The 15771-nt window shown below is 38.5% G+C and overlaps 1 protein-coding gene across 1 annotated transcript; it reads right to left on the minus strand.

Moving 5' to 3' along the window:
* Positions 1-517: 517 nt before the first annotated feature.
* LOC111336256 (calcium-transporting ATPase type 2C member 1-like) lies at positions 518-15562 on the minus strand. Its single transcript, XM_022942309.2, has 22 exons — positions 15220-15562; positions 13394-13483; positions 12362-12397; positions 11222-11283; positions 10703-10811; positions 9781-9939; positions 9522-9590; positions 9285-9360; positions 9087-9153; positions 8153-8375; positions 7458-7553; positions 7118-7207; positions 6875-6970; positions 6573-6729; positions 5227-5397; positions 4382-4479; positions 4241-4291; positions 3659-3894; positions 3366-3482; positions 2872-3019; positions 2120-2215; positions 518-1658 (listed from the first exon to the last, which is right to left on the minus strand). Exons 1-22 carry the CDS (start codon positions 15466-15468, stop codon positions 1395-1397), a joined length of 2760 nt encoding a protein of 919 aa, XP_022798044.2. The 5' UTR covers positions 15469-15562; the 3' UTR covers positions 518-1394.
* Between the last annotated feature and the right edge of the window lie 209 nt (positions 15563-15771).

Genomic DNA, 15771 nt, shown 5'->3' on the forward strand with positions numbered 1-15771 from the left:
TCAAATGGGTGAAGGTCATATGAATCAAATCGAGTTAGTTCATTCGTGGGTCAGTGCTATCGGCGATAGATAACGAGACTGTGATTTAATCCGAAAAAAACCTTCAAAATTCGAGTCGGGCTCAGTATAGGTGGTTTGCACGTTACGTCATGGCCGCCATGTTGGTGGACGTAAACAATGGATATCTCATTAGCTACTTTTGTTCGTCCACCAGCATTTGTTCCGTTCACCATTGTTACCTGTGTCTCTGGAGATTGGTTGCAAACCACCTATACGGCCGTCTCCCCTTTCCACACTTGGTCGAAAACCATTCTCGTGAGCGGCTAGTCTTAGTTACGCACCCAAAAGTGTCCTTTATGAGGGCCTGCATTGTACTTAAAACTGCCTGATTCTTTGTTATTTTTTCACTCGTAAGAAAGTCTAATGTTGTTCGTTTAAGTTCGAAGTACTTTGTCGTTTGCTCAGGTGCTCAGTAGCAAATCGTAGTCCCACCCTTCCTCACTGAAAGAACACGACCTCCAAAGAAAATCCATGTTTTAATCAAACAGCATAATCGCCGCTATTAAGTAATATAAACCTCTCTACTCTTCCACCGCTGCACTTTTATCGATAAGGGAGTAAGGTCCTTGCACCCAAAAACTTCATTTTTGCTATATCTTAATTTAAAAATAATACTTCGGGCTCTCCGGGAGATTTCTGAACTTAAACGAACGGGTTGATACACGTCCTTAACGCGAGACAACGCGCGAAATAAAGAAATAAAATCGTGTAAGTAATTTTCCACCCTTCTGTCTATTTACAATTTCATTTTATTATTGGATCACCGCACGTAATATAATCCACAACATCTCGCGAGACCTGATTACAGATACTTCATTTACAATAACAGCTAAGGAGCCTTGGACAAACTTGACCACGTGATCTACCTTGAGGGATTTTCATTTCTCCATCTGAAAATGATTTCTCATCTGCATAGAACTATTTTGAGAAAGGCATAGAAACCAGTGGGAGACTATTGTTGAGTCGAGGTCTAAAGTGAGACAAGAAATGGTAAACGGATACCAGAAGTGTACACAAAATTTCAATTACTCCATGGAAGGTTTCCAATGGTTTACCATAGCCATTGACATTTGCAGTCATTAACTAAGGTTACTATTTCTCATTGCTTGATCGACAACCATTCGTCAGAAGATTGATTGGGAAGCCTATGTTGCTGCGCAACCCCACTGATCAAAAACGTACCACCACGGGCTCACATAATTAAAGTAGATTCGACTGAAACAGAAATCGACGCTTCTCTTCATCTGCTACGAATTAGTTTGAACTTTAAATTGTTTAACCCGTCCAATTAACACCAGCGTTTTACTCCAGTACTTGAGATAACTCTCCACTTGTCAAACAAAAAACTGGAAGTCCTTCGGAGGCTCTTTGCGTCTTGCAAGCGTTCTTAACACCATTTTCCTAATCTCGTCCACGAGAAAAACAGAAGAGGCTACACAAAGTAGCAACAAAATATCCGTACAATGTAGAGCTTCGGTGAGAAACACTGCTTGAAGAGGGGGAAAGTAAATAACTAACATCTGTCCCATGAGAGACCCGCCAACAGCGTACAGGAACATACGGTTGGTGAAGAAACCAATTTGAAAGATAGACTTCACCTGTCATTCAATGGTAGAAAGTGGTCAGATCAGTGTTAGGATGACACTATAAACCAGCCAAAACTTGCAAGAAAAAAAAAAAAAAAATCACCCACAAGAACTGGCAATTACTTGAGCCATCTCCTGCGATACTTGATCCCCCTAAAACTCCCGCGCACGCGCATTTCAAAAGTTGTGCACCTGACTGCGAAAACCTGACGGACCCTCCACAAGGAACAGGGACACAATTCAGTAACGGTCCACTGGTGGTCGATGTTCCCGATTCACTTCCGGACAGAGGTGTCAGACATATGGAGGATGGGATTAGACCCAGGAGATTCCCAATATTTAGAATATGGAGTCGACTCCGGTAACCCTCATATGCTGTCAGCCAAGCTTTTACAGGTTAAGCTTTCACGTTGAATTTGAGTGTGAACCTGTAAATGACTGGCAAGTACAGAAAAAAAAAATGACGTACAAACCTGAGAACGACAGCTAAGTGCGTTGAACATGTCAAAGAACACAAAGCACGTGAATGTCATGGTGGTGTCACGCGGAGTGATGACGTTATCTCTCATCTACAACAGATAAGATGGAAAACAATTTGCACCAGAGCAAGTGTTCAACACATACGAGAAACAACCCGCTCTCTCTCTAGTGGAAGACAATAGGTTAGGGTCTCTCAACCATAGAAAGGAGGTATCAAAACCGTACTAAAACGGCCACTTTTTCTCCCAAATTAAACTAGAGGTTTTAGTTAGGCCACCGATAGACCAAAGACTTGTTAGAAGCGTAGTCTGATTGCATTTGAAAGATCTTAGTCAGGGCCTGCTTATTGCCTCTCCAAGTTACAAAAATCCCACTCTGGAAAGGTTCAGTCGTAAGTTTTGCATTCACACTGTAGTTGAATTTCAGGAAAAAATACATTGATTTTTCCTCGTAAAAGGTTTATGAGAGTTTTAGAGCTTTTTCCATTAGTGACGACTTAAATTAACAAGTGCAAGTACACAGTGCGCCTAACGGACAAAACACATCACGTAGCGCGGGTGACAGCACCGTATCCTTTAACTTCCAAGACCTGATTACTTATTTTCCCTTGAAGCTAATTTACATTTCCTTGCAAACTATTCAAAAGAATTTGGTGTTTTATCAAGATTTGCCGAGAAACTTATTGAAATTGCGAGGGGATGCTCCAATGTAATCAGTAATGGGAGCTCAAGGATTGAGACCTTACCTCTCTCCAAAAGACCCACAATGTACCAGTCACTATCAGGCTCGCAGAGAGAAGAACGTTGGATATCAGGGTCTTGGTAATCATTGGGTTCTTGACATTCCGTGGGGGTTTATTCATGACGTCCCGATCAACTGGCTCCACGCCAAGACTACAAAGAACGGAATAAGACCTCGTTAGCAGGAAGAAGTCGAGCGGAAAATTTTAGCGTGGTAACTTCCTCTCCACTGACAGTTTCGATGACTTTTTCCATAAGCGGCTGCCTATTGTGTGATACTAAGGCAGCCGTGCAAGAGAACCTGCTCGCAGGCTCAACAGTCTGTGGTAAGATGTCTTATAGGCGGTGGAAGACCGTCAGAAACCCGGTTTGAATGAACTTGAACCCGCACATTGAGATATATTATAAATTGTTCTCACGGGCTGAGTGAGAACAATTTAGTCAGAGTACAACAACAAATTTAGTCAGAGTACAACAACGAAGAAATACTGATTCTCACCTCTGGGCTGGTGGTCCATCCATAATGATGTTAATCCATAAAATCTGCATGGCATTCAGAGGATTGGGTAACTTTAGAAACGTCGATATTGTGATCAACGATATAGCAGCGATACTCCTACATGGAAAAACAAATTATGACATTGTGATTAATTCAATGCAGATGGACTAGAGTGTTCTTCAACCTCTTTTTCAAGCCGAGGCATCTTCAATCAGGTATGCAACTCTGTTTCCAAGGTCATTTAACGAAATTCTTTTCGGCCAGAACGCATTCGAGATATAACTCGTACTTACGTGCTTAGCTGGAAGCGGACAAAGTTGCGTATGTTATAAAATATTCCTTTGCCTTCCTCAATAGTGGCCAGGATGGTAGAGAAGTCATCATTCACCAACACCATATCTGACGCTTCCTTACTCACATCAGTCCCCGCTCGGCCCATAGCTACTCCGATATCAGCCCGGCGCAGAGCTACTGCGTCATTTACGCCGTCACCAGTCATAGCCACCACGTGATTACGCTGCTGTAGAGCCTACGGGGGAATGTGGGTAATTAGTTACGCAAAAGAGTAAACTGGAATTAGGCGCTCATCAACTAAAAAGAGTCGCACAGCTCAAGGAGCCAAAGGGAACTCCATGTGAATAAATGTCAACTGTCACTCGATTTTAAGTTTGCATCTGCTTGGTTGAGAAAGTGGCGTGAGTTTTCTGAGCCAATCACAAAACGTAGCGGAGTAAAACCAATGAAAAGACACGCAGTACTTTCAACACTCAATTGAAAATTGCTCTTACGCCTGATGTCACACGCAGAAAATTCCGGTGATGTACAGAAACGCTGAATGAAGGGATAAAGAGTCTACAAATCGTTCTTTAATTTACCTTAACAATGGCAACTTTATGTCTGGGACTGACTCTATAAAATACGGATACCTGTTGAGAGGGATCAACAAACCAAAATCAAAAACATGATCAAGACCATTAAAACCAAAGAGCAGGACATGTATAACCACCTAACTTTACCTGCTCTATGGCGCCTCCTAGTTGTAAGCTATCCATTGTTTCTAGTTCTTCTCCCGAAAGCGTCAACCTTCCTTTGACATGAATTCCTAATAATTCCGCTGGAAGAAAAACAATTGAACCCTTTCATTCCCAAGATCAAATGAGTAATTCTCCCCTCTAACTGCCTCAAACTTCCTTCTGAATTAGCCAGGAGAATTTGGTGTAATAACAAGAGTACAGCCTATAGTTGATGAGCTTTTCTATTCAAATAACCTGTTCGCAACATATTATATAAGAATCGCAAAGAGAAGTCACACGTCAGTCAACCTCGCCTGTTATTAGCCTTGGAGCATGCCATCATTATTAGCGCTGCAAGACGGGCATTTCTCCGCTGAAGGATTTGAGACGAGGCGGAGAAAGTTTTAGTGGGGGTCTGGCACTACAGTGTTGGACCCCTTTCCAGACCTCTCGCCGGCTCGCGTTGCTCAAGGCTTAATTATTTCCCGCGGGAAACGTTCGTGAAGAGCTAACGGTACTGAGGCTACCTGTTCATAGCATCAGCTACCTCAAAGAAAGTATTGAAACGTATTTTTAATTTGATCGAATTTCAATTGAGAATCGTACAAACAAATCCAAAGCCCTAGTAGTAAATAAATTAACCAATCAACGCAAAGGAAAACATAACAAGGAGCAAATGAGAACTCAAAGAAGCACAAGGCGCAAAGCGCGGGAAAACGCAAGTGACAAGCTTCAACTGAGTTTATTTTTTTTAAATTTGATTGGTTGACGATGTGGCGGGAACTTTCTTTACCAATCACATAACCATATGAAGACACTCTACTAAAGAATACTGTATTTACAGTTACCTATGGTGAGTGCAGTTTCCCGCGCATCTCCTGTCAGCATTTTGACATGTACTCCACTCTCTAACAGTGTATGCACAGCTTCACGGACTCCTGGTCTGGGCGGGTCCAACAAACCCATGATACCCAGGAATGACAACTGTTGTAGATCAGTTCCCATGGCAAGGGCTATGACTGAAAATAAATAAATAAATAAATAAATAAATAAACAAACAAGCAAACGAAACTAAGGCTGCTTTTAGTCTCATTCTGGAAAATTTCAAAGTTAAAATGAACAGTTGGAGCATGGTCAGGGCAGTTTGGTAGACACATATATAATGAAAGTTACATAGTAAGTGAGAAAGTAAACAACTCTCTTCCCCAAAACGGTAAATTTTCTTAGCACCGTCTAATATTCTGTGCATAGCTCCATAATGATACGTCTAGAGACGATTGGGGTAGGAATTAAATGAGTGTACGGTAACAGTATGATTACGGAGGAAGATTATTTTGGATTATAAACGACTAGAACAAAGAAGGTTACCGTTATCATTGACCAATTGTGAGAAATCAAAGCAAAAAAAACAGGCAGAGTGCCTAAAACGCGGGTGACCAAGTTGAGAGGTCTTAAATTTGCATTCGGTTGGTTTAGACGGTGGCGAGAGTTTCATAGACCAATCACAGAGCAACGCACGATCATTTTCGATACGCACTTGAAAACTGCTGACGCGTGGGAAACGCAGGTGACCAAGGTGAGTGTTTCAATTTTGCATTCGATTGGATGAGATGGTGCCGCGAGTTTTCTAGATCAATCACAGAGCGAAGGAAAGCAAAACCAAACCAACCCAGGATCACTTTCAACACTCAGTTGAAAACAGCTCTTAACCAAGTAGGAACGAGGAGGACTTCGAATGTGACCTCTAAGAGTGACTTGAATCTAATTTCTCCTTACGATATCACCACCCAATCAAACATTTAGGTCTCGAGAATAAAGGAAACGATCACAAACTAAAAAGGCTCTTGATTGTTAAACAGATTCTCCTTGTAAGCGTCTTAGGAAATGTATAGAGAACAGTATGGAGAATATACATACTGATGTTAGGGTGCAGAGGGTAAAGAAGCAACGATGAACCAAGAAGGAACAATTATGGTTAAAGATAGAGAAAATGAACACAGATTACAAATTATGAAGTTGAAAAATTTGAGCTGAAACTTCCAATGTGCACAAACTGTAAAGTAGCTCTCTGAGCCAATCTGAAGCTGGATCTCTGTAGAGCTGGGAACACAGTGGGGAATTCTTCTCGGCGACATTCAGTACGTACGAGAGAACAAGATTAAAATAAAAAAAAACATGGAAACGAGATGAATACCTCTCAATCCTCTAGATGACATAGCAGACACGGCGTCATTAAACATCTCCAGATCTCTTGCTGTCAGAGGAACAAGAGAACCTTGCCTGTGGCATGATCTGCACTGCTGCAACACTCTCTCAGGTGCTCCCTTCACGTAATACATTTCTGAATTATCCTGCATGGGATATGGAATTATTGGGTAGAGGTTTTTGGATATTATCAACCTGTTATGTTATTTCTTTGTTTAAAAGCTTGGTCAGTAGGTTATGTCAAGATAATTTGACAACTTGTCGTCAGACCCTTTCTCTAAGACTTCTCACCTTTTGCTTGTATCTAACGGCCATCCACTTTTTCTCTGAGTTAAAAGGAATTTCGGCAGTGCGTGAGTTCATTCCTCTTGGGTCATCAATACCAAGCTATTCAGAAAAAAAGATGTGCAGATTATCGAGTTTGATCACATACTGGAAAAGCTTCGTGTTTATCTCAATATCGGACAACACCATTTTGTGTGGCAAATACTGCAACATGTGAAGCTCTAATACAGATAAAATGGCCAGTAATACCTTTTCTCCAACTGCTATGAGGGCTCCCTCTGTTGGTTGGCCAAAAAGGGATCCATCTTGAATTTGAGCATTGTTACAAAGATAACCAACCTAGGAAAGAAACAAACAAATTCAGAACTATGAACACCAAGACTAGAACTAAAGTGGCACCCCTGGAAATCTCGCGAGTGTGTACTTTTAAAATAGGAGTTGTCTGCCTCAAGTACCTTTAGTGCAAAGTAAAAGTTTTCGTTTTTCACTCCAACTTATTTTGGGAACACTTTTATTTGCACACCCACTTTTCACTCATCTCTTCTGACCACGAGCCTGGAACAGGTCACAGTGACTAGGCAGGTCTTACCTCAACAACTCTTGTGACAGACAAGTTGGTGTTTGGTGTCAGATTATGGCCAGAAATGCTTACATGACCACACCCATTGTATCCTACTCCAGACACCTGAGAAGAAGCCAAATTATAATTTAGGAAAAAAAATCCCCCAAAAATCTCCCTCTCTGGGAAAAAGGTCAGTATTGAGGAATTGTCTCACCATAAAGTCACAGAAGTATAGAGGGATCTCACAGTGGGAAAGATCATTGCAGTTACATTCACAACAAAACAAATGCAAAATGAAAGCTAAGGAAAAATTTAGATTAAAGGAAATTTAAATGCACAACTGTTCTGCAATACTGATACAGTGAAATGATGTCTAACCAACCACATGTAAGGAATACACCAAATGAGAAGTAGTTGTAAAGATGAGTTTGTGAATACCTGATGAGAATATAATTTCATTGAAAGGGGTTAAATTTTTATTAATTAATCATCCTTCTCCAAAATTATACCACTTAAACTGTGCAATAAAAAATAGAACGTATTCAACATGCCTATTTCAGAACAGGGACTCTTCTAAGCATAAGATAAATCCAAAATATATAAGTTTTTATTTCAAAGGAGTAATATTTTACAAATTTCCTTATCGGATGTAGAGGGCCAACACTTTTTTCTCTAAAATGCATTTGTCTAGTGTAAATGCCCCTTAACAAAACCAAGCTAACCTCTGCATAGTGACCATCAGCAGTAAATATCTGTGTTACTGTCATCTCATTCTTGGTCAGTGTACCAGTCTTGTCAGAACAAATAACACTTGCGCATCCTAGAGTCTCTACAATAGGGAGTTTCTTTACAATGGCATTCCTTCTGGCCATGCGCATCACACCCAGAGCCAGAGTAACCGTAACTACAATGGGGAGACCTTCTGGAATGGCAGCTACAGCCAAGCTGTTGAAAAGGGAAAAATTACAATAATATTATGTTATTATGAATTATCATGATCACTATCAGAGCCCAGTTGTATGAAGGGCCAATAACAATAGCCGACAGAAAAATCACTAAACAGTGGATAAGTGATGGCAAAAAACAGAGTGACAGTGTTATCCACTGGATATCCAGTGGATAGCATTACCTGACCTTCAAACAACTGGGGCCAGTTTGTTTTATTTTAAAATGAGGATTTATAATTATTTGTGTCATCAAGAGAGCAAAGTACCTCTTTATCATCAATTTCTAGTTGAATTTCAATTAGACATTTCCTTTTTGAACAAGAAGTGCAAGAAATAAACTTGGGAAGAAAATGGTAGACAGCAGTGATGTGATGAGAAAATGACAAAGGATGTACCACAAGGGAAGGAGATGGATAAAGGGGTTTTTTTTTTTTTAAAGCTTCCTCAAGGGGTTCAAAAGAGCCAATCCCAGGTTTGTTCATTTAGGTGATTCATGTCCATCAGAGACCCTGAGTACAACCTCAAAGTTTATTTTCAATCAGAAGCAATAACTCCAGGTTACTTATATTGATTCACCAAGAAAACATACACAATGTACAAAGTATAAAGGGGATGAATATCCATCTTATGAAATGTAAAAAAACTTTGCCAATCTTGAATGGAAAGAGAAATATTTCAAAAATAAACTTTTACGCCAATCTTTACTAACCTAACACCAATAGTAAACATCTCTAAAATGGCTCTTTGTTGCAACCATCCCAAAAGAATAATAAGAGCTTTAAACACAAGACAAAAACAGATTTTGTTAGTGCACAAAAGTAAAATTGCCTTACCAAAGATAAAAATTTTAATCTACTTTTATCGCAACCATATTAAATAAATATAGAACTCAGAGGAAAATACTCACCTATGATACAAAGTGAGTAAAAAGATAATTGTTTCCCTAAGATATCCATGCTTTTCTGTAGAGGGGTCTTTGGAGGCTGAAAAGAAGAAAATTAAATTGAAACACCAACTGTAATTTCTTTTATTATCATGTATACCAAGCACCCTTACTCTGCGATATAAAAAAAAGATGCAATACAATGAATATGAACTTACCAATATTTTATAAACTCTTTTCAATACCATTTTTCTTACTAACCTCCTCTGCTTTCATCATTTTAAACACTTCACCAAACTCTGAATTTTCTCCAGTCCCAGTGACAATGCCCTGAGCAAAAAGAATGATGACTAAATATCAAAGTAATCCAAGACACAGAATGGTTAACTCTTGATGCAAGGCATTTTTGATTGGCCAAAGAACTATATATTTCCAGATTGATTTCTGAGTTTACATTATTTTGCAGTCTGAAGAAAATAGAGCTGGCAATGATCAACTACAACTACAACTACATACACACCTTGCCACGTCCACAGCGAACTAGAGTACCCATAAAAGCAATATTTCTTCTTTCAGAGATACCTCCACTGGATTTGGAAGGAGGAACTTCCTCAGATGTTTTACATGCTGGTTCAGTTTCGCCAGTAAAACTTGATTCATCTATTTTTAAATCTACAGCCTGAAAATCAAAGAACAAAAACTCACATCATTAATCGCATCATGTTTCTTTAAACATTGAAAATCATTTGAATAGATTCTTTTACCACCTTGATCAGTCAAATAAATGTAACGATCAATACTGTTTTTTAAAAAATAATTTACAGGTAACACATGTTGTCCTAAATGTGATAATGCAGCAATGATGAGTTAAAGTATGGTGTTTGTGGCTATGGCAAATGAGAAAAATGACTCCTTTTGGTGTAAAACTTAAAAATTGGTACTTTTACTCTCCTGGTAAAATGGCAAAAATGTCTTTCTCAAAAGCATTAAATTAACCCTTTAACTCCAAAGGTCTGACTATTAATTCTCCTTTCTGGCTGCTACACATTTCCTTGTAAATTGGTTAGGAGAATTTGGTGTTCAATCAAGATGACAACTTCAACCTGATAAGTTTGAGTATTCTCACTACCTGTTTGCAAGATAATAGAAGGATATTATTGGGAGAAGTTCCATGTTTTAAATCACTTCTGGGAGCTCAAGGGTTAAATTAGTTTCCCTTAACCCTTGAACTGCTAAAATGTCTAATAATTTTCCTTACTGGGTGCCTTATAATTCTTATGATGTTTTTAGAGAATTTGGCATTGGATTTGTGTACTTGATGTAACTGTAATGAGAATTTCTGCCTTTGTCACTCGTGCCAGTTAATTAATGAACTGTATATATGGCTGAAAGCAGAAGGTAAGAAGCCCAATTATTGCCTCTTGATGACACATTCAACATACCTCTATTAGCCTTAAATCTGCTGGAACCCTATCTCCTACTGATATGGTAACTAGGTCCCCTGGGACCAGACTTCGAGCTAGAAAGTCTGCTACTTTTCCTTCCCTGATGCTGTGTTAAAAAGAATAAAGAATATACTATTGGAATAGAAGTTTTAAAGAATTAATGTATACCAAAGAGATGATGTATGATAATTTTCCTTGTTACAAAAAAAACAAAATGCAAATTTAGAATGATCTCTCTAGGCATTGCTCATTGCATTTTAGCTACTGTGGAAAACATTTTAGGATAGAAAAGGTTTCTAACCAACACAGAGCTTAACCCAATTGCATGTAGGCTATGAAGTGTTATGTTAGATGGGAAAAAAATTAGGAGCTCTCTTTTCCACAAGACAAATAAAACCCCATGATCTCTCGCAGACAATTTTCACATCCCTTCACATTATTTACAGGTTCAGTATAATATCTTCTACAGCTGTGTCTGTCAGCATTTGAGATCAAAGAAAAATGAATATTTTTTACCAGTGACACCCTGGAGGAACAAGTTTTTTTATGGCTTCCACTGACTTGTCAGACCTATATTCCTGAAACAATAGGGTAATCCTGTTAACTTCAATTATTAAATAATACTTTTAATCAAATTCATTCAAAGCACACAGCCACCTGAATAGCTCAACATGACTGATATGATTTGACAGGAGGAAGGAAAACTCGGTGAAGACAAAACAAAGTTAAAAGGTGGGGCCAGCTTACAAGAAATATGGCACAGCTAGACATGACTTCACATGGTTTCAGCTACGTGAAGCAATTTTGAGTAATACAGCTCCTCTATTGTTGGGATGCCACTCCCTTCATAGTTTCTCTCTATTCCTCCTCCTCCCACCCATCCCCCCCCCCCCCCGTAACATTTTCCAAGGTTTCAGCTTCATGAAGCTACTATGAGCAATGGCACAGATTACCATGACTTCACATGCTTTCAACTGCATGAAGCAACAATGAGCAATGCTACTCCCCTTTTGTTAGGATGCCATTTCTTTCAACGTTTCTCTCTTCTCCTACCTCTCTCCCACCCCTCCAAAACATTTCCCAAGGTTTCCCTTACAGTTAAATGCTAGCTGAGCACTAATTTGTCCTCTAGGGGAGGGAGGGACACTGTAAAAGTTAAATAATGTGCTAAATCAATCCATAAAATGCAACACAGTGACCCAATCAAGCTCAGACTTTTGATACAGAGTTCTGTACACTAACCTCTGGGTGTACCACAAACTCAAGCATTATTGATAAACTACGATGTAGTAAAATAGCATGAACCACTGATATCCACTCATACTCCTCCGGGAGATACACACTGTCAGAGTCAATTACTTTTCCCAAAAACACAACAAAAATCCCCCCGGCCGGGGTTTAAACACAGACCTCTTGATTTAAGTATAGTGCACTGACTACTAATTGTCACTGCAGTTCCCAAATAGCTTGATATGTACCAGGTACTTCTGTGCACTTTACCGTTTTGTCGCACAAATAAATGAATGCTGAAGCTCTGAGTGAAAAAGATAATTATCTTTCACCCTCTCTAAGCCACACCTCATTGTTTCTGAGCACACAAAACGGTCAGCTACACTGTCTAATTCTCAAATTGATATAAAAGTTTTTTGTACATACCTGGACAAAAGCTACTGTAACAACAATAATGATAGCCTGAGAAATAAGAAAAGTTTGGTGCATATTAAATAAATTAGATATATAAAAAATTTGTGATCATTCACTTGATGGTTGAGCACATAACATCTCTAAATAATTTTCAGTTCCATTGCAATAAACAAAATCAATTAATATTTTCTGAGGACTTTGTGGGGATAAGAAGTATTCCCTGTTAAAATGAGATTCCAGATGATCATTGTAATCTCATGAAAACATCACTGACAGTGATACAAGTACATCAAGCATTTTGCCTAAAAAATGTTTTGAGTGACCGGAGCACTTCATATTGGTGGCGTTGTCCTCAAAATAACAATTTAGACATGAACCTGAATCTGCCTATTGCAATTAAGCTGTGTGGTGAACATGGGGTGTGCTTAATGCACAGGGTTTCAACCTTCCAACCAACAACACCTCTTTAAATGGAGAATATTTTTTATCCAGGCAGGGGTTTGCTTCTATGAAATACTGCTATAACAGTACTGTGGTGGATCTAGGGGAGGGCTCTGAGTGACCCAAGGTCCCCTTTACTTTGGGTAAAAAATAAACACAGAAGGAAGAAAAGCCAGCAGGTGTATAAACACACAAAAAAATGGGCTCCCCCCCCTAGCTCAAGGTCTGGATTCCCCACTGTAATATGCCTAGCTATTATATGGCTGTGTCTCACAAGGACTGGGAACTACCGAATTCATGAATTTGATTGGCTAAAATCAATATTGAAAGCGGTCTAGATTTTCCCATCTAGACCAGCATCTAGACTGGTCTAGAAAAAAAAGGTACAAAGAATATAAAAAATTGGCATATAAGACACAGCCATATAATAAACATCTTATTAACTGAGCCAGGTTGGTCTGTATGGGAGAATCTTGACCTTAGTCGCTGGTACAGACCACACTGTGTTCGGTCTGTACTGGCGACCTCGGTCAAGATTCTCCCATACAGACCTACCACTCGGTTAATAAGAACTAAATAATATTGTTAATAAATCTTCCTTACCACTGTAATACTGACGGCATCATCATATTGTCCCATGATTACACTAACCAGCCCTGATGCTAGAAGTAATACTATCATGGGCTCTTTGAACTAAAAGAAAAAATTTGACCGTGTTTATTTATAGATTGATGGTAACAGAAAAAGAAAATGTCATTCTTCACCATAGCAAATTAATTCTCAAAAAAATAGGATCTTAAGTCATGTTACAATTCTCATTGCATAAAGAAATTAAATTCTTTCTCTATCTGTATCAAACTAACACTAGCACTAAAATGTTGAGTTTCATCAAGGCTAAAAAAATAGCTGACACCTCCACATTTTTTGCACCAGTTTATAAAAAAAACACACCTCAAAATTAGTAAGCTAATGTTATTCTATATGAAAGAAATAATTGACAAGAAGGTTTCAACAGTACTAGCACCAAGAGATCAACTTTTTAGAGAGACTTCCAAATTCAAAGGCCTTCAATGCTTTTATCTTTTGCCAAAGCCCAACAATATACTACAGAGCACTTGGGAGTTTACTTAATTAAAAACCATTATTTTCCACACATGACCAGTTTGTATATCATTCAAAAAAGGAAATACCAAATAAATAAATAAACAGAGTTACAGCTGATTCTTACCAACTCTGACATGTTAATTAACATAATAATTGGACTGTGGGCTTTTTTTTCAATTTCAAAGATGAACACAGTGTATAACTGAAGTCTTAAGGAGCCATTTATATCAATAATAAAAATTTGATGAATGGAGAGTCATTGTTAAGTACTAAGAAGAGACATTTTATAAAGCTACAGTTAGGAAAAAAATTTTAACAATCAGGTTTGAAAGATTTCCACAGTAACCATGGCTTCATCACAGCAAATTTGGCATTTTTAAAATCATGTTTAAATTGACATTGGAAACTATAGATAGACTCGGTTAAAATTCATTTCATGATATAACCGTAGAAATAAAAATAATATTATTTGTTTCTTTAGATTTTTTTTCATAGAACAGAATGCAATCGTTTTAAGAATGATACAAAATTGAACATTTTGGACAATACATTTTTTTCCAGATGAAGTGCAAACTTTAATTCCCACAGTTTCTATGGTGTGCTTTCGGTTAATAGCAAGAAAATAGGTGAATGTATTGGAAACCGTGCTTGTGAAAAGTTTCAACTAAGCTTTTTGAAAATAAGCATGCAAACAAACTTGTAAGTGCAAATCGTCAACAAGCTATCAATAGCCAAAACGGTACAATTGTCATGCAAAAATAATATTCTAGCGTGGATTTGTTCTTGTGTCATTAATTTTGTCTACATAATTAGAATTGTCATTCATAATCATGAATATTACCAAGAGAAAGCCCAGTTGCATAAACCTGACCAAACAAACGCGAATGTTTTCAAGTGAATTTATTATACTAGATTCAAACAGTACCAGTATATGGGAGCAAATACGTGTATATCTAGTTAATCGTATGTGAATTAACGCTGAAACCTCCCAATTTAAATAACAGAAAACTTTTGTAAAATAAAACTAACTTCCGACAGGTTAAAATTCATGTTCAGCTTACATAATTTAATGTCACCACGAAAATTCACACCACATTGAATTACAAATTCTACGACTTCTTTTCAACAGTTTCGATTTGAAAAACCACACTTACAGAAATGCTAAGTTTAAACCATAAACAAAGTAAGTCTCTTGGAATTCATCCCGGTAGTTTGTAAATTTCACTTCATTCGCTGCTTCATTTCAAGGTTTTAGTGGTAAATATTTCTGTAGTGGCGACATGATTAGTAAATCATCTGTCTAACATGTAGAGCAAACTTCAAACCTGGTCTATGTACTTCCTCCAAAGCGGGGTATCCTCAACCGCATCGAATTCATTCAGCCCGTGGAGCTTTCTTCTTCTCTCAACCTCATCGTTGTTCAAACCATGTACCGGATCACTCCGAAATTGTTTCAAAACTTCCTCGACCGATAGCGAGGAAGCCTTTGTCGACGAAATTACAGTGGACATCATCCCTACATCGCTATCCTCTTCAGAGTAGTCCTCCTGCTTTAGCTGAACGTAAGTACCCATATTGCAGCCAAATCGCTATGCACTTCGCCATGATTCCGCTCGCATATTGGCATAGATCACAGAACACTTACAGGAGGTTGGACGGTCACAAAACACAAATTATTTGCATTTCCCAACATGCATCGAGGGTTAAAAAATCGTGGGACACTGGGTCGAGTAAAGGATCGGAGCTGACAGGTGCCTTCTCGTACGCTCTAAAAGAACGACAAGAGCACCTCTCTTGAAAAGAATGAGAAAATTAACAATTTCCGGTATTTTTTCCAATAGCACTTGATCGATTCTCGAAAAAGTTTCTCTAACAGA

Source organism: Stylophora pistillata, chromosome 3 (genome assembly GCF_964205215.1).
Source record: "Stylophora pistillata chromosome 3, jaStyPist1.2, whole genome shotgun sequence".
NCBI classification, from domain to species: Eukaryota; Metazoa; Cnidaria; class Anthozoa; order Scleractinia; family Pocilloporidae; genus Stylophora; species Stylophora pistillata.

Coding starts and splice junctions, on each gene's coding strand:
- LOC111336256 (XM_022942309.2), bottom strand. CDS start 15,468: ATGGGTACTTACGTTCAGCTAAAGCAGGAGGACTACTCTGAAGAGGAT. Junction 9,361..9,521: donor AAATGATGAAAGCAGAGGAG/GTTAGTAAGAAA, acceptor TCTTCTTTTCAG/CCTCCAAAGACCCCTCTACA. Junction 4,292..4,381: donor TAGGAGGCGCCATAGAGCAG/GTAAAGTTAGGT, acceptor CCCTCTCAACAG/GTATCCGTATTTTATAGAGT.